Source organism: Ischnura elegans, chromosome 3, assembly GCF_921293095.1.
Source record: "Ischnura elegans chromosome 3, ioIscEleg1.1, whole genome shotgun sequence".
Classification (NCBI taxonomy): Eukaryota; Metazoa; Arthropoda; class Insecta; order Odonata; family Coenagrionidae; genus Ischnura; species Ischnura elegans.
The window spans coordinates 107,265,629-107,281,170 of NC_060248.1; the positions used below are offsets into that span (position 1 = coordinate 107,265,629).

Here is a 15,542-nt window from a genome sequence, read left to right on the forward strand (position 1 = left end):
GTATTGTTCGCATGTACTGCCATTTGAAACAATTGAATGTTGGGATGCGCAATAAACATCGCGGGAATTTTTAAAAAATTACAGACCAACGTCCGAAAGTCCGAATTTAGCGTACGAAAGTCAAGTAAAAGGTGTCAATTTTGAACGTACGAAAGTGCGAATTGTACGAAAGTCGAGTGTACGAAAGTCGAGGACCGCCTGTAGTCCGGTGTAGCATTGTTTTTAAACATGAAAATATCTTGGTACTTTTGCATCCGGTTTTATGTTTTATAAAGATTGCAGAAAGCTTCGAAGGACCGTTAACTCATGCACGGATAATCCACAACACGGATAAGCCACAGCCGGATAATCGGGAGTCTACTGTAGATTTTTTTTTAAACATATGTATATAGCTGTGATAAAGGAAATGGCATCATACTGTTTGGTTATTTATTTTTAAATCATGGTTTAATAAATGATAAACCTTGACAACCTTCCCTTTCCCAAGAATTTCTTTAACTGCTTTTCTTAGACAACTATTAACATTTTCCCATCTCTCTGCTACCAATTTCTCAGTCAGGTTCTCCTCTATTTTGTTCTCTGCTCCTTCTTGAAATGCCAGCTGATAATTATCCTCCTTTAATTATTCCACTTGGCATCCGTTCTTCACTGTTTCCTTCAGTTTTCAAAATTTCTGGTTGGCACTTCACTGTCACTAAATAATGTTCACTGTCGATATCCACCCCTGGGTAGCTTTTACAGTCCCTTGCCTGGTTTCTGAATCTATATTTCACTAGTATTCTATCAATTTAAAAAATACTTAGGTCTCCAGGCATTTTCTATACTTCCAATTTTTGGCCAATGTTATTGAATAATATGTTGACAATAAGTAGCCGACATTGCAGTATCCTTCCATTTAATACGTTTCATTTTCCTAATCCATATTCTAGAGTTATTCTTCTATCTTGACCTTTGTTAATGATAATATTCCAAACGTTTAAAATAATATTTCAACAGGGAGAATTATAAACCTCTGACTCTTGCTCATGGATCATGTAGTAAAAATTAAAGTATGGAAGAAGAGAATTAAAAAATTTACCTTTCATGATAGGCTTGTAAGAACATGTAATCACTATCTCCTGGGCCCAATATTAGTTTTGATGGTAAAAAGTCAAACACAGTGCTGAAAATAAATCAAAGAAATAATTTTAAAAATTCCCACTCAGTGAGACAATCTCAAATGGAGTTATTGAATATTTTTCATGGGTAAGAATGAAGTTACATAAATTTATTCTGTACACAAGGTTTCTAAAGATTAATAGATTAATTTCAAATTTCCCGACTATCGGAACATATGTATATTGATGCATGAATAATGATTATTTATAAAAAACGTATCTGATCTCACCCCAAATTACAGTATCTACCTTTAATATGCATGTAATTTAACAAAATATGATTTATTCAGAGTAAAAGAAAAATGTATTTGCTTTGTCTATATAACCTCCAAAGGAATTTTGCTTCCCATATAAATCAAAAAAATTCAAAAACATTTTTGTCATTTCCCAATACTCTGACAATAAAAAAAAACAGAAGTTAAAGTTGACTCCACTATTACTTCACACCTGTTACTCTCAGATTTGGCCTTCTTCTTCTTCTTCTTGCTCCCATGACTGAACAGGAGTGTAGTCTCACCACATCCATAATTTGTAAATTTAACTCTCTTTGAAAATGAAGAAAAACTGAAAGAAAGAAACCAAAAACTGTAGAGAAAAACATGATGACTAACAGTAATATCAATAAAATTAACGTATACATAATGTAAAATTAAAACATAAAATAATATGGGATTCTGAAAAGATGTATGTACTTTTAACATAGATAATCTCGGGAATTTCATTACACTGACATTTTCCAAAAGTGAGCAGCAATAATAATTTAACAGCTATTTTATGGGGTTTATTTTTATAAACAAAGGAAATCTGGAAACATAAAATTATTCACCAGACTGTAGAAGACCAAACCTCTACTTTGTCTTAAGAAGATTTCTGGGAATTCAAAATGAAGAAATGGAACTTACTGAGAGATAGAGCAATATATTCAACGCAAAAAAAAAATTAAGGGAAAAAAAATTGTGACATACATAACAAATAATATCATTAGAAAATACTATAAAAAGCAAAGGAATTTTATAACCATTAAGGCACAATTACTGTGGGCAGATGATCTTCAGCAAAATGACTTTCTTTTTCATATAAGTCATTGGCACAGAAACATTTTCCTCTGAAAGACAGACTGAATGCTGCAATACAATAAATTTTTCTCCAATATGGTTCCTCAAGGAAAGAGGATGTTTCAAGTACTTGGAATACTACCTGATTAAAGAAGAACTTTAAAATTCAAACCAGAAAATTTGTCCTAGATCCAAAATTGGAGATATTTGTGGATCAGTAACAATTGATGACCCATGGCCACTAGCAGATACATCGACGATCAAATCATATGCACCACCAATTGATATAATAAGGGAATCGACAAATGTTCCTCCATTTATAAGGTATAACTCTAGTGAGATAACAGCAACATCTGAAGGATTAATGGATCCTTCCATTGGTGTAACTTTCCATGGAGTAGGATCATTTTTCTGGAATGAGTAATAAAAGAGGGCAATTTACAACTTCTCAAAATAACAGGATAAATGCATATGTATATTACCAGAATGTTTCATTAAAATTACTATAATTCATCAAGAACTTATACCTTCATATGTATTATGTATTCTCTAACCTTAGGAGAAACACATACACACACTGCTCAGCAGGGGCGCAGCTAGGAATTAAGGCTAGGGGGGGTTTTAGGGTAACTAATACTTACGGGGTATGCAGGAGTTGGGGGGCCCTCCTCCAGAAAAAAATTTAAGAGTAATGGTTCAAAATGGCGAGTTTTACGGCTTTCTGAGGGATATTTAATAAATCCTAACACTATTCTATAAGTAATACTGATCCAAATAAGTAAAATGGATTACACTTAAAAATTTATCTGAGTTATGGGGGGGGGTTTAATCCCCCAAAAACCCCCTGCTGTGCCACTGCTGCTCAGTACTTCACCACCACATTAATATCTAGCTTGATCAACCTGAGAGCCATTAATCATTCATATTAGTGATGGGTCGATTCCAAAATTTCAACGATTCCAATCCTGATTCCGATTCTGACATTACGATTCCGATTCTACTGATACCAATTCCATCGATTCTGACGCCATAGGCTCCAAGAAAAATATCACGTTATTCCAGGCAACAAGACAACCACTTAAAAAATTATTACTCTGTCAGTTGACGAAAGAATCTTTCATATCATCACTATGCAATTAAAATATAATAGCTAAATTTCAAAACAGAACATACCTGAAAAGTGGTGTTACCTCGTAGGTATTATTTTAGAAGATTAGCACTCATGTTTAAATTTAAAACAAAAGTATTTCCTTTAATATCTATCTTTTATTGTAAATATCTAATCATTATCAATAATATCTCACAAATTTAATCTCCTTTTACATATTTTAAATTTTTGCTCAGAAAGCAAAGCATCTTCACTCTGTCAAGATCAAGCCTGTTGCGTTTTACATCACATATTTTTCCTGCTGAACTAAAAAGTATTTTTGACAAACATTTTTCTCAGTGAATAAGTTATAAAATATTTCTCCTTAGATTTTATAAATTTGGACCCATGCACTTGACCACGTACAAAGTTAATTGTTTCATGAAGTCTACTGAGGTTATGTTCGACCAAAACTAATTTCTCAGGTTAACTTATACAGATATTTTTGTAGTATTACATACAAAACAGTGTGAATGGGCACTTTGCTTACTTAAGGACTTATCAGGAAGTATAGAGATAGAACTACTTCATAAAATACACAATCATTCATTCAATACTGTTCAATTTTATATTTTTCATAAGCCAAGGCTAAAGTTACAATTAAGTCAGCCAGAGACAACCCATAAAAGACAGGAGTTGAGCCAGGTGTAGATGGTGTGATAACCATTAATCAATACGTTCTCAGATAAAAAGGTTCATACGTGAAATACAATTCAAATGAATGAAAATCATCACACATCTATTAAACTTAAAATAAAGTAGGAGACAAAAAATGTGTGATAGTGTGCCAATTCAAAGATCTACCATTTAATTTACATGCCATGTACCCGTGGATAATAACATTAAAATGTTACTACGTGCAGCACCTTATTGGAAATTTATTTTTGCTCGCAGCTGATTGGAGAACTATTCAGCCTTATCAACATGCAATCCACATTGCGTTACTGTACAAAGGTATGCCTATGCTTCAGGATATCATTTTAGGTAGCATTTATCGTTTTAGTTGGCATGGATGCATAGCTGTTGGAAACATGGGCCAATATATTTTTGCCTTAGGAAATAATTTCACATGCAAAATTATGTATAAATATGCAAGTTAAGACAAACACAGCTTTTATTTATCTGCGAAGCATCTATACAGTTCAATAAAGTTCTATTCAGCATCAATAAAGTTCCCGATGAAATAAAAAATTGCAAATCACCTTCCGAATTCAAAAGGAGACTAAAAAGCCTCCTAGCTGAAAAATGCTATTACAGTATTAATGAATACCTGGAGGATGCATTATAAAGGAAATTTTCTAGATGGCAACTTGAATGCCTATAATTTTCCATACTTTCTGTTAGTATGTTTATAACCCTCTCAGCTCTGTTTCTAATGTTTTGTACATATAGTGAAATGATTATCTTGAGAATTCCCAAGAACCTGGAAAATTTTCAATCATGTATGTATGTTGGTATCTCATATTCAATCATGTATGTATGCTGGTATCTCATATTGACTTTAGCCTTGCAGATGTATAATTTGCCAATGGTGAAATAAATTTATTATTACAGTGAGTCCTCGTTCTACGTCACCCCGTTTAACGTCATTTCGCGATAACGTCACGAAAATTTTACGACCGTGATTCGTTTATCGTCCCTTCGCTTCACGATAACGTCACGCATTTTAAATTTCGCGCGAGAAAAAAGGCGAAGTGGCAGGCGTTACAGGTTGTTTGTTTCGTGGGCGGTAATACGGTTAGTCTATTCAAAGTGTAAAACGGTGTGTATATTGTTAATTGCGATTACGGTTTTGGCAAATTTTAGCATCACAGACATTTCCACGAAAATGTCCAAGAGAACAATGTTCAAAATAATTTTGGTTCCTGTTACTGCGACGATGTTTCAGCGATGATGATGACCAGGCGATGCCCGCCCGCCTCAATTCGCAATTAAAACCATCTTTTCGATTTCATAATCCCAGTTTGCCCGCCCTCGCTCATTTCCGCCATTTCGATTTCGCTCCTGAGCGGTCCGAAAAGAAATTCTCGTAGCGAGGGTAGGGCCTATGGACCGGAGCACCGGGTCCCCGGTCTGTACAGGTCTGTAGCGTCTGGTAGCTTTCATTGGACTGGCGAAGCCGAAAAGCAAATGCGGGAAGATACAAAAATGGAGAAGGAATTACGTCACTGCTGCTATTGTCGTCGATGAAGACAGGAACTCGTATTTATGCCATAGTTTGGCATTCCCATCGTAAAAAATGCCCCAGATATGATACGCTAAAATTTTTTGGCATAGGAATTGTGAGGTCTAGGAACCGATATTCAATTTTTACATTGTTTCTTATGGGATATTATGCTTCGATTAACGTCATTTCGTTTATCGTCACATTTTTCAGGAACGGTAAGTGACGTTAAACGAGGACTCACTGTATTATTATTATACGAAAGAGAAATGGCAATTAAAGGTGAATTTGGGATTGAGGGGCTTCATCCTTCACCTTTGGATACATCAAGGGAATGAAGTAGTGAGCGATTTCCTGGGGATTATGAGCACTCGTAAAGCAGAGCTTTCACAGTACAAATAAAACAAATTTGATTCCAAAGACTGATAGATGTGAAATTAGCAGTAGTTAAGGAATAAGAGTATCAAATAAGCAATTAATTGCCATTGAATATAAGTTTTATCTGTATTTACCATTACACATGAGAATTCCACCACCGCTGGAGACAAATTTTCAAGGCTAAATGATTTAGTATTTGATTCAAACAATGGCATATCTCCCCAGAATAATTCATTTACTTCTGGAATTACTCGTTGTCCTATGACTTCACAAGTTATGTTGCAGGTTAGAATGTCAATCATCCCAGGCACTTTCACCCTGAATGTAAAATAAAGAACATATTTTAAGACTGTTCGAAATCGTACCACCTAAAATACAAGTCACATACATATTTTTTGGCCCTAGCACAGCAGCCCATTATCTCTCTAAGTTTTGAATAAATGGAAAAAACAATATTAATAACCAATCGCCAGCACAGTAGATGTGGCACTGACAAATGCAGCAGGAATATTGGCAGCATATAATGTTTATAATTGAAGCTATAGATATTACATTGGTCTGGAGCAGTTACCACATACACAGACATGTATTAAAAGCCTACAGTGTGTAATACAAATAGTGGAGCTGGAACTCTATGTGAGAGAAAAATGTTAACACTGAAATATTTTCAAAAATCCATTTGAGCTGCCACTAAATTTTATTTACGTAATAGTAAGGTATAAGCATCTATATAATTGACACATGTAATCAATAAAATGTTTGGGCCAGTTCTGACATAGAATATTTGAGAAAAGTGGATTGACAGTTTTTTAAATATTACATATTAAAACTATTGGAAAGGACATTTGATGAATTTTTAACACAATCAATGTCTTATGCAAAGTTCTAGCTTTCAAATAAGCCAAATTTATGGGTCTATGACAATTTGGGGGTGAAATAGAAGGAATTCAGTATATGATTCAAGGTATTTTTTAGTAAAAATGCTCATAAAACGAACAAAACCTTTTTCACAAAACAGTTATGGATCTTTAAGTTGAGGTGGATATAGATACATAGAGAAATTTTCATTGGAACCTGAGACCTTAACCCTTTTGAGACAGTGGATTTCTTGCCTTATCATAACTGCTTTACTGAGCCCCTAGAGACTCCTCCGTCCCCTCCGTATGGATCATTTATGCAGGATATTCATTCAGGAAGGTCTCGCGGATAATCACACACTCTCAGCGCCAACCTTTTTCAACCCTTCCTAGCGGCGACTCCGCATTATCCTGAACTCCGAGGGTAGTTGGGCTCCCTCCTTTTGGGGTTTATAACCCTACCAGCGGCATTGCTTAGCAGTGAATCATGCTTTTTTTTTATATATTTTAGCTACGTTGAAACCTCATTAAAGCGAGTACGGGCTATTGCAAGACCCCTGCCATTACGAGAGATAGCCAAAGCACCATCAATCGACCCTATGATTAGCATGTAAAAAAAAAATCGTTTTCATGAGGCCCTCTTAGTGTTGACACTCACTATAGCGAGAGTTTCCATCGCCAGAAAGCTTTCACCAAGAGTCCCTAATCTCTTTAATTGCTGGCGATTTGTTAGAAATGAAGTTAACATGGGAGTTCTTAGTCTAAAATTTATGTGGTAAACTGTCTCCAGATAAGTAAGTAGTTCATTTTGGTGAAAATATTGCAGCATTAACATTCACAAATGCTCGATATTCTTTTGTTCCTTGGGCGGCTGAAAGCAGTCAAAAGCATACCCGCACGTCCGGTGGTTGCGTGAATGGAGAGCAATTGAAGGTAAACACCAAAGCTAAAAATGCAAAACATGTCAAAGCGAGAAAATGAAAATAATAGAATAATACAAGAGTGGTGAAATTCATTTATCTACCTATTCACTCTTCACAATTAAAAAAAAAAAAAAACAAACAAAAAGCTGATTAGGTCTGCTATGGTGCAGGACGGCAAACATTCCATGCAAAAGTGCCAAAGGAATGGTTTTACCAACTTCAATCTGTGGGAAAGGGGATATGGCAAAGTATTTCAGAGATAGATTAAGAATTGAGGAAATGAGATGAAAACATAATACGTAACAGTAACATTCGCTCCACTGAACTTACTTCAATATGCAGACAATAGTTCCAACACTTGTAACTTCTATGATGATGGGGATTTTCACAGAGGATTGCTCAGGCAAAATGCCTCCATATGCATCCAAAGAAATGGAAACATCCTCATTTTTTAACTGAAACAAATTTGAAAATAAGTTTTTAATTTGCCAATTCTAAATAATATTCTTAAGAGGCTTCACTTTTAAAATAACTTTCCTTAAAAATTTGCTCTAGCATTGCCACTGATCTTTGATACATTATTACATATTTTAGACTTTAGCTTAATGATGTAACTAAAATTGTGCGCCAAAAGTTTTTAAAAGACAAATTCAGACATTGCAGAACATTGTTCTTGATTGCACTAGTATCAGCATGATAATTTATTTTGCAATGCTGTTATTGGAATTTAATTTTACTTTAAGTATATCAGTTTACTGAAGTTACAGTAACAGTAATACATAATAATACCATATTATTTGATTGATTGGTTGCATGCATGGTTAAAATATACTGCAACACAGCTGAATGAATACTGGTCAAATCATCATAATAAGGGTCCAAATAACAATCAAGGCACCTACACTAACGGGGACACGTCAGTGTCCCTGCATTTTCTCTATCTGAGAGTGCCTGCTACACTCACTGAGGTGTTTAATTTTTTTCCAATCAGCAGGATATTATAAATGATACATCACAAAATTAAGTTTACCACAAGATTAAGTTTAATTAATGACCAAGCAGTAGAAAAAAAATTCTCTTTGGAAGAAAACTTCCCCATTCATTTCCGTTTGGATCATAAGTGGCATGATGAGAAATTATTCCAATGCACATTACAATGCATTAGGTGTGATTTATGTACTACCAAATTAACACCAAACACTGTGTGCCTTAAACTAAACAATTTAACAATAAAAACTAAAGGAATAAGTTGATAATACAACTAAAACAAACTCAACTGCTGAAGGTACTGGTAAATTGAAAAAGCAGTGTTTTTCCCAAGTATCATTTTGGAAACATTTTTAAACCAAACTCTATTTTTGATGTTGTCAACACAAATAAAATTGTGCATATTTCTGACCACAAGTTAAGTTGTAAATTACTAAGGTATGCAAAGAGCAAATTCAACAATGAATTGAAAACTCAATCATTTGTGGTCAAAACAAAGAGGTGAGCATTTTAAACAAATTATGTATAAAGATTAGTGATGGGTCGGTTCGATTCCTCGATTCTTCGATTCCTCGATTCTCAGCCAAGAACCGGAATCGAAAATGAGTACTTGCCAAGGGGAAAAATCGATTCCGATTCAAGTAGTACGAGTACTTCAAACTACAAATTTATATACCACCGCGTTTCCAACAGTCATTGGAATTTTCGTGCCACGTAATAGTAATAACAAAACACATTATCTTCTAGGGATGTGCGAGTACTTGAAAGTTCGAGTCGAGTCGGTGGTACTCGACTCGAGCGTTTCGAGTAGCATTACAAATGTCTAGTCGAGTAAGTTACGGTTACAGAGCTTTGGATATTTTTTGGAACCATCCCACGCATAAGAAATATGGCTCGGGTATTGAAGTAAAGTGAAGAGATTAAGTCGGCATACTTAAGAGAGAGGAAAATAAACTGTTTCCTTGAAAGGCAACAACCGATACCCTTTTTCCCTTTCCACCTTCGCCGAGGTGAGTCACGCGGAAAGGGGAGTTTTCACACCACAAGGCATCTTTTAGTCTTTTGTATTACTACGTCCGTCCGATGTGATATTCATTTGTAGCGTTTAGTTTCTTTCTTGAACTTAAAAAACAAGAGTTTTTAAGGTTGATTAAACGACGTGAGAAGTATACATTTTTTTGGCTCTACAAAACTAAAGCTAAGTTCTTTAGTCCATTAGCTTAGTCACTTGAGTTCCATGAGGACTCAAGATCCATAAAGATCGATGATATAGTTTTTAATAAAAATTCCAGTTTCCTAAATCTTGCAATTTTGGTAGGAAAGTACTTGCCCAGTCACACAAGTGTGTAGCAAAAGGTAATATTTTGCAGGCAGTAATACTGTAACATGGAGACATCAAAACCTACTGGCTGAGCATGAGCATGTTGGTTTTTCTGCTTGAGAATTTGAAAGGGCCAAATATTACATGATTCATATCCATAGATAGTATTTAATCTTTATTATAACTGTGAATACGAGTATACTCAGGGCTCTCCATTGTAGTTATAAGTGATATTTTTCTTGGAGCCTATGGTGTCAGAATCGATGGAATCTGTATCGGTAGAATCGGAATCGAAATGTCAGAATCGGAATCGGGATAGGAATCGATTAAATTTTGGAATCGACCCATCACTAATAAAGATTCAACACAAATTTTAGGGATACTAAAAAAATAATTTTTACAACTATGTACTCATTCATTACTCAGCAATTCAACTAGGTAGGTTTGGATCTAAATAAACCTGATGAAATATCATAATCAAAGCCAAAAAGCAATTATTAAGTACAGGGGTGAATGCATATGAAGTTACCCATCATCCACCACAATACTCAGCACCCAATACCTAATCATATGATTATTAAATTAATTCTTTAGTATCTTACAATGCAAATGAGATGAGTGCAATAATATCTGTTAATAATCCACAGGACAAGTTTTACATGACCCCACCACATCTACCATTTGATTCTATTCAAATAATCAGCAGAGAATCACAATAGTCATAAGAAGCAAATTTTTAATTCATCACACCATCACAGTGTCCATTGTAACCCACAAGAATAGGCATCCATTGCCTTCAGCAAATGATTATTTTGCTAGCAAAAGAATCAACCTATAATTATATAACACTCAAGAATGAATGGGTCCATATTCATATGACACCCAAGAATTTGTTCTCAACCATGAATCTCTCAGGAATCATGTGCTGTTCAATGCTTATCAAACAAACTCTTCAACGATTATTCACTAATTATTCATGTCGGTCAACATTGCCGACATGAAAACGATGTTGGGCCGATCTCAGGCCGACATAAGGATGCTACTGGGGATATATTTAGATCTGACATTTTTCCTGAATCGATTATGTTACAATTTTATCATTTTATACAATTATAATCGAGTACAGAATATTTTTGCCCATCACCACTACTTTAAAGGGTAAGAAATAAATCCCAAAGTGAAGGGTGACCAGTGGGAATATAAATGCTAATGGTTTATATCTAGCAACAAAACCTGTATGGAAATTTGTCTATTTTGGTCTCATAATAATAACGCAGTTTACCATCCCTGGGAAATACACTTGTGTGAAGTCCTCAAAAGATACAATGACACACATGTACTTCGTTAAGCCAGCTACAAATATAAAAACAAATATTCAACAGAAAAAGTCAAATCAAAGTACCAAAAAGCTAGCAGTCTTGGTGAGCAAACAAAAAAGTAATGCATGATTTAAGGAGAAATTACACTACATAATATACTATACATAGTTAATTATGCATAAGTAATACAAATATAAACCATAAAGTATGCACAAATGATCCAATAGACATTTTTTAATTATTCAAACTAATTTGATAATTTTTAAAATGCAATAGCATTACATATTCACTATAGGTTAAAATTATCTGATATGGAATTATAGAATAATTCCATAAACACTTACTTCATCTCGTAGAATACTATACTTTGCAGGACAATCACTCGAGTTGACTAGGGTAATATACTCTCTATAGGACTGGTATAGAAAGCAAGAAGTAAGATTTATCACTTCAGGAAATAGAGATACCTCTGGAACCAATGTTTGATACTTTACAGGAATTACCAAGGGACGTGATTTCCCTTTCCACATATCCACAACTACATGGTCAGTATGATGTCCATATGCTTCAGGTAAAATTCTAATCTGAAATTATAAGGAAATATAGCTGTAGTAAAACTACTTTATTCTAAGTTTCTATAGGTCTAGTATATAGTATACAAGAATTTATAAAAAGGTTCAAAGAAATAGGACCATGTCATTCATCACATAAATATGTATCACTGCATATAATCAAATGGCACATTTGACTTAGTACAGAAAAATATTTTTTTCGTCATTATTTAGTTACATATTGTAGGCTACTCTTTTTTAGCAGCACATACCAAATCATCATCTGCAAACATATCTATAAATGCACTTGTGCACCGTAATATAATGTCATTTAAAAAACAAAAGAAGGCAAGCTGTCATTAAGGCCTTACAAAAAATAAATAAAAATTGCCTACAGACCTCAAATTAAGTACCAATAGCATAAATGTACATAATAATTTCTTTTTACACTAGAACGGTAGTTTTTCTAATTTAATTCACATAACTTAATCTTATAGCCATTATTATGTGCACCATTTACATTTTTCACAATTTTTAAAATATTTTTAATCCATTTACAAAAATTGATTTATGCCTGGAGTGACATTTGTTTAAGTTCCTTGTTTTTTAATTGTGATTTACATTTCTTCTCACCAGAAAGGCCTTAATGTATTTATTTCTTTCACAATATTTATAAAAAACATATGGAATTATTCATGAACAGAAGGCTCCTATATACTATTCTTTGCCCAATGGATTGGAAACATAGCACATCCAGTGTATCATTACTATGGGTTGTTATTTTGCATCCCAGAATAAGCCTAATGCCTCATGACAGCAACTTCTGCATTTAAAAATTTTTTTTTTACTTGCTTCAAATAGTGGATAGTGGCCCAATAGCCTTAGTTAGGAGCTATCAATACTTAATACACCAACAGCCTAGCCCACGTGGATAGAAATTGACTAATTCTTCAAGACATTGCTACTTTTACATGTATAATAATGAAATTTTAAATGTTGGATCAATTATCACTCCAACGTTCTTAACACATTGTGGTCCGTTAACGTAAAAGTACGCGTTTCCTCATCCAGCTGTAGATGTCCGGTCACGTATTTTAACGTGTTTTTGTATTATGATTTGTCACTCCCCTCTATGGAATTATTTTGCACTGTTTGACCAAGTTATTGTTCTTGCATAGAATAAATAAAAACATATGCATTAAAAATATATGCTCATTATAAAAACGTGTAAATGTTTATATCAAAAAAATGCCTAAGTTATTGAGTTGTGTGAGTTTAATGGTATACTTGTAGCTTCTAGGTAAAATTATAAAAATGGCTGGCCTCCGGGGCTAGTCAAATGCAAAGGGCATCGGACCAAGAAGTGTTAACTTGCTACAGGAAGTCGACAATTTCACCTTCTCAGAAATCTCTTTATCAAGAAGCTAAGGTTAATTTTTTTAAAGTTAAAAACCATTTTAACTGTGATAGTAGATTAGTAGAATGAATTTACTGAGGTATAACTCACATTAAGTTCAACAGATTGATTTGGCTCCAAAAATCCCTCAGTGATGTCAACAAAAACTTCTTGAGCTGGTGGAAGGTCAAATGAAGTAAAATAATACTTCCAATCTGATGCCATTTTCTGATGAGCAAGTTCATATCCAGCAACAAAGACAACAAAACTGATGGGTAATGCAGTCGGATTCTCCACCAAAACTGAAGTAGAAATTGGCATACTAATAGGCAACAAGCCCAATTCAATGGAATTTTTGTTCAGCTTCAATTCTGCAAATTGAATATTTCCACTAACAAATAGAAAGAAAAGTTACTTTACCAATGGGCATTTTTCTGAAATGTATAGGTTCCTACAATGGATACTTAATGATATTAAACTCAATCTTAGGCTAAAAAATTTCTCAGTTCCTAAATTCACACGCAAGGTTATTAAAACAGATCCCTAAAATCTTTGAATCAGTCTAACATCCATTGACGTTGAGGACATTAACAATAGTTTGGATCAACACCACCATAAGGAAGAAGATCGGCAACAATAATAGTTACACTTCAGAATAATTTTCAACTAAGTAAGAATCAAAAATAATTTCAAGTATCAAACTTAAATAATTACATGCCCATAGCACATACATGTATATTTAAGTACAATAAACACTATCAATTTTCCTAATTATGTACACACAACTCCATGTTTAAATGGCATTATGGTTAACAACATAGTTAAATGCAATTTCATGTAAGCCAAACCACATTAAGAATCATAAAATCATAAGTAGGATTTGTTATTGTTCTAGAAATGTTCACGTGCAATAAACATAGGAAGAGCATCAGTTCTCGTGAAGCACTGCACTTGTTATGTAAGTGTCTTTATATTTCGACTGTATTTGATTCGCTGTGCTTGTCCACCATTTTACGTAATATGTAAGGGAGAGTTGGATAAAACAGGGTGGTCTGATAAAACGGGGTACTGAAGTTTTCTTGATTGGTATGGGCTGACTTCTTCCAGCAACACTCCAACGTCTTCGTGAGCTTCTCCCAACCATTCTGAGACACCAAGCTATCTGCTTTGTGCACCAGTGAAATGTCTGTAGTAAAAAAAAAACTTTTCGCATGCTGTAGCGTAATTTTTGGCTCTGAAGTGTGCGATTATACCTCGAAAACCTTCATTTATAGATTTCAAACCGAGTTGGTGCAAATTAAGCATCATTTTTTCTATGCAATGATATCTGTTTCAATATGAATATTCCACTACTTTTCTGTTGAAGTCATCTGCTTCGTAAAATGGCGTGGTTGGATAAAACAGGGTACTTATAAGTTGGACAGAAAGGGGTAGTTCCCAGTTTTAAACAACTGACTTTGAGTAGCAGCTAGCAGCTGATAACCCCCTTGTGGATGGATGCAGAAGGATATATTCTTCAAATGGTTTGTATGTTTTATTGAATTTTCGAAACCAACCAAAGAAAAGCCTGAGCCTTTGCTTTTGGGTAGACACGCAACGCACACCAAGGGCACTGGACTAATTGACATGGCTCAAGAAAACTGCATGCATTTTTTTTATGCTTTAAAACACATTATATACAACTGGTGCGACCTTTAGATGTGACATTGAGAATTACTACTCGCAAGAGGCAAGGAAGTGGCTTCAATCTCACCCTGGGCACGTGATCGCAATCAATACAGTTGCATGACTGTATGGAATAATGGTCATGAAAGCTGCTTCCATTGAGAGTGCAGTAACTGACTTCCAGAAGACTGGAATATTTGCTTTGGGTCTTTTCTGATAGGAATTTTCCCTGGGACAACAGACGCACCAACTGAAACCACTGACACACATTTCAATGTCCAAGTTTCAGGTCTCTACACAACATATAAAAGCAGTTCCAAGAGCAGAAAAAAGAGAAGGAACCATCGGAAGATGGAATGGAAAGACAACTATTCAGACAAGTTCTCTTTATAAGAAGGAATTTATTTCATCTTCGAAACAAGGAAGGACCAGGCCTGGCGAAAGGAAACTTCTTATGGAATCCATGCCTGAGACTGCTTATCCCGGTAAATCTGCAACGGCTCGTAGAAAGGGCGGGAAGAAGAAGACAAATCAAACTGCTGTTGAACATGAGTCATCATCAGAAGACCAAGAGAAAGAAGACAGAAACACCTCTTACATTTACTGTAATGAAATTTTTCCG

At 34.6% G+C, this 15,542-nt stretch overlaps 1 protein-coding gene across 1 annotated transcript in view; it reads right to left on the reverse strand.

Annotated features, from left to right (window-relative positions):
- LOC124155085 (hydrocephalus-inducing protein-like) overlaps positions 1-15,542 on the reverse strand; it is a 37,285-nt gene that overhangs the window by 2,830 nt on the left and 18,913 nt on the right. The window contains exons 10-16 of the mRNA XM_046528824.1: positions 13,367-13,646; positions 11,653-11,892; positions 8,012-8,136; positions 6,036-6,219; positions 2,385-2,623; positions 1,605-1,721; positions 1,079-1,162 (exon numbers count right to left, since the gene is read on the reverse strand). Of these exons, the coding sequence (XP_046384780.1) occupies positions 1,079-1,162; positions 1,605-1,721; positions 2,385-2,623; positions 6,036-6,219; positions 8,012-8,136; positions 11,653-11,892; positions 13,367-13,646 (1,269 nt within the window). The remainder of the gene's footprint in view (positions 1-1,078; positions 1,163-1,604; positions 1,722-2,384; positions 2,624-6,035; positions 6,220-8,011; positions 8,137-11,652; positions 11,893-13,366; positions 13,647-15,542) is intronic.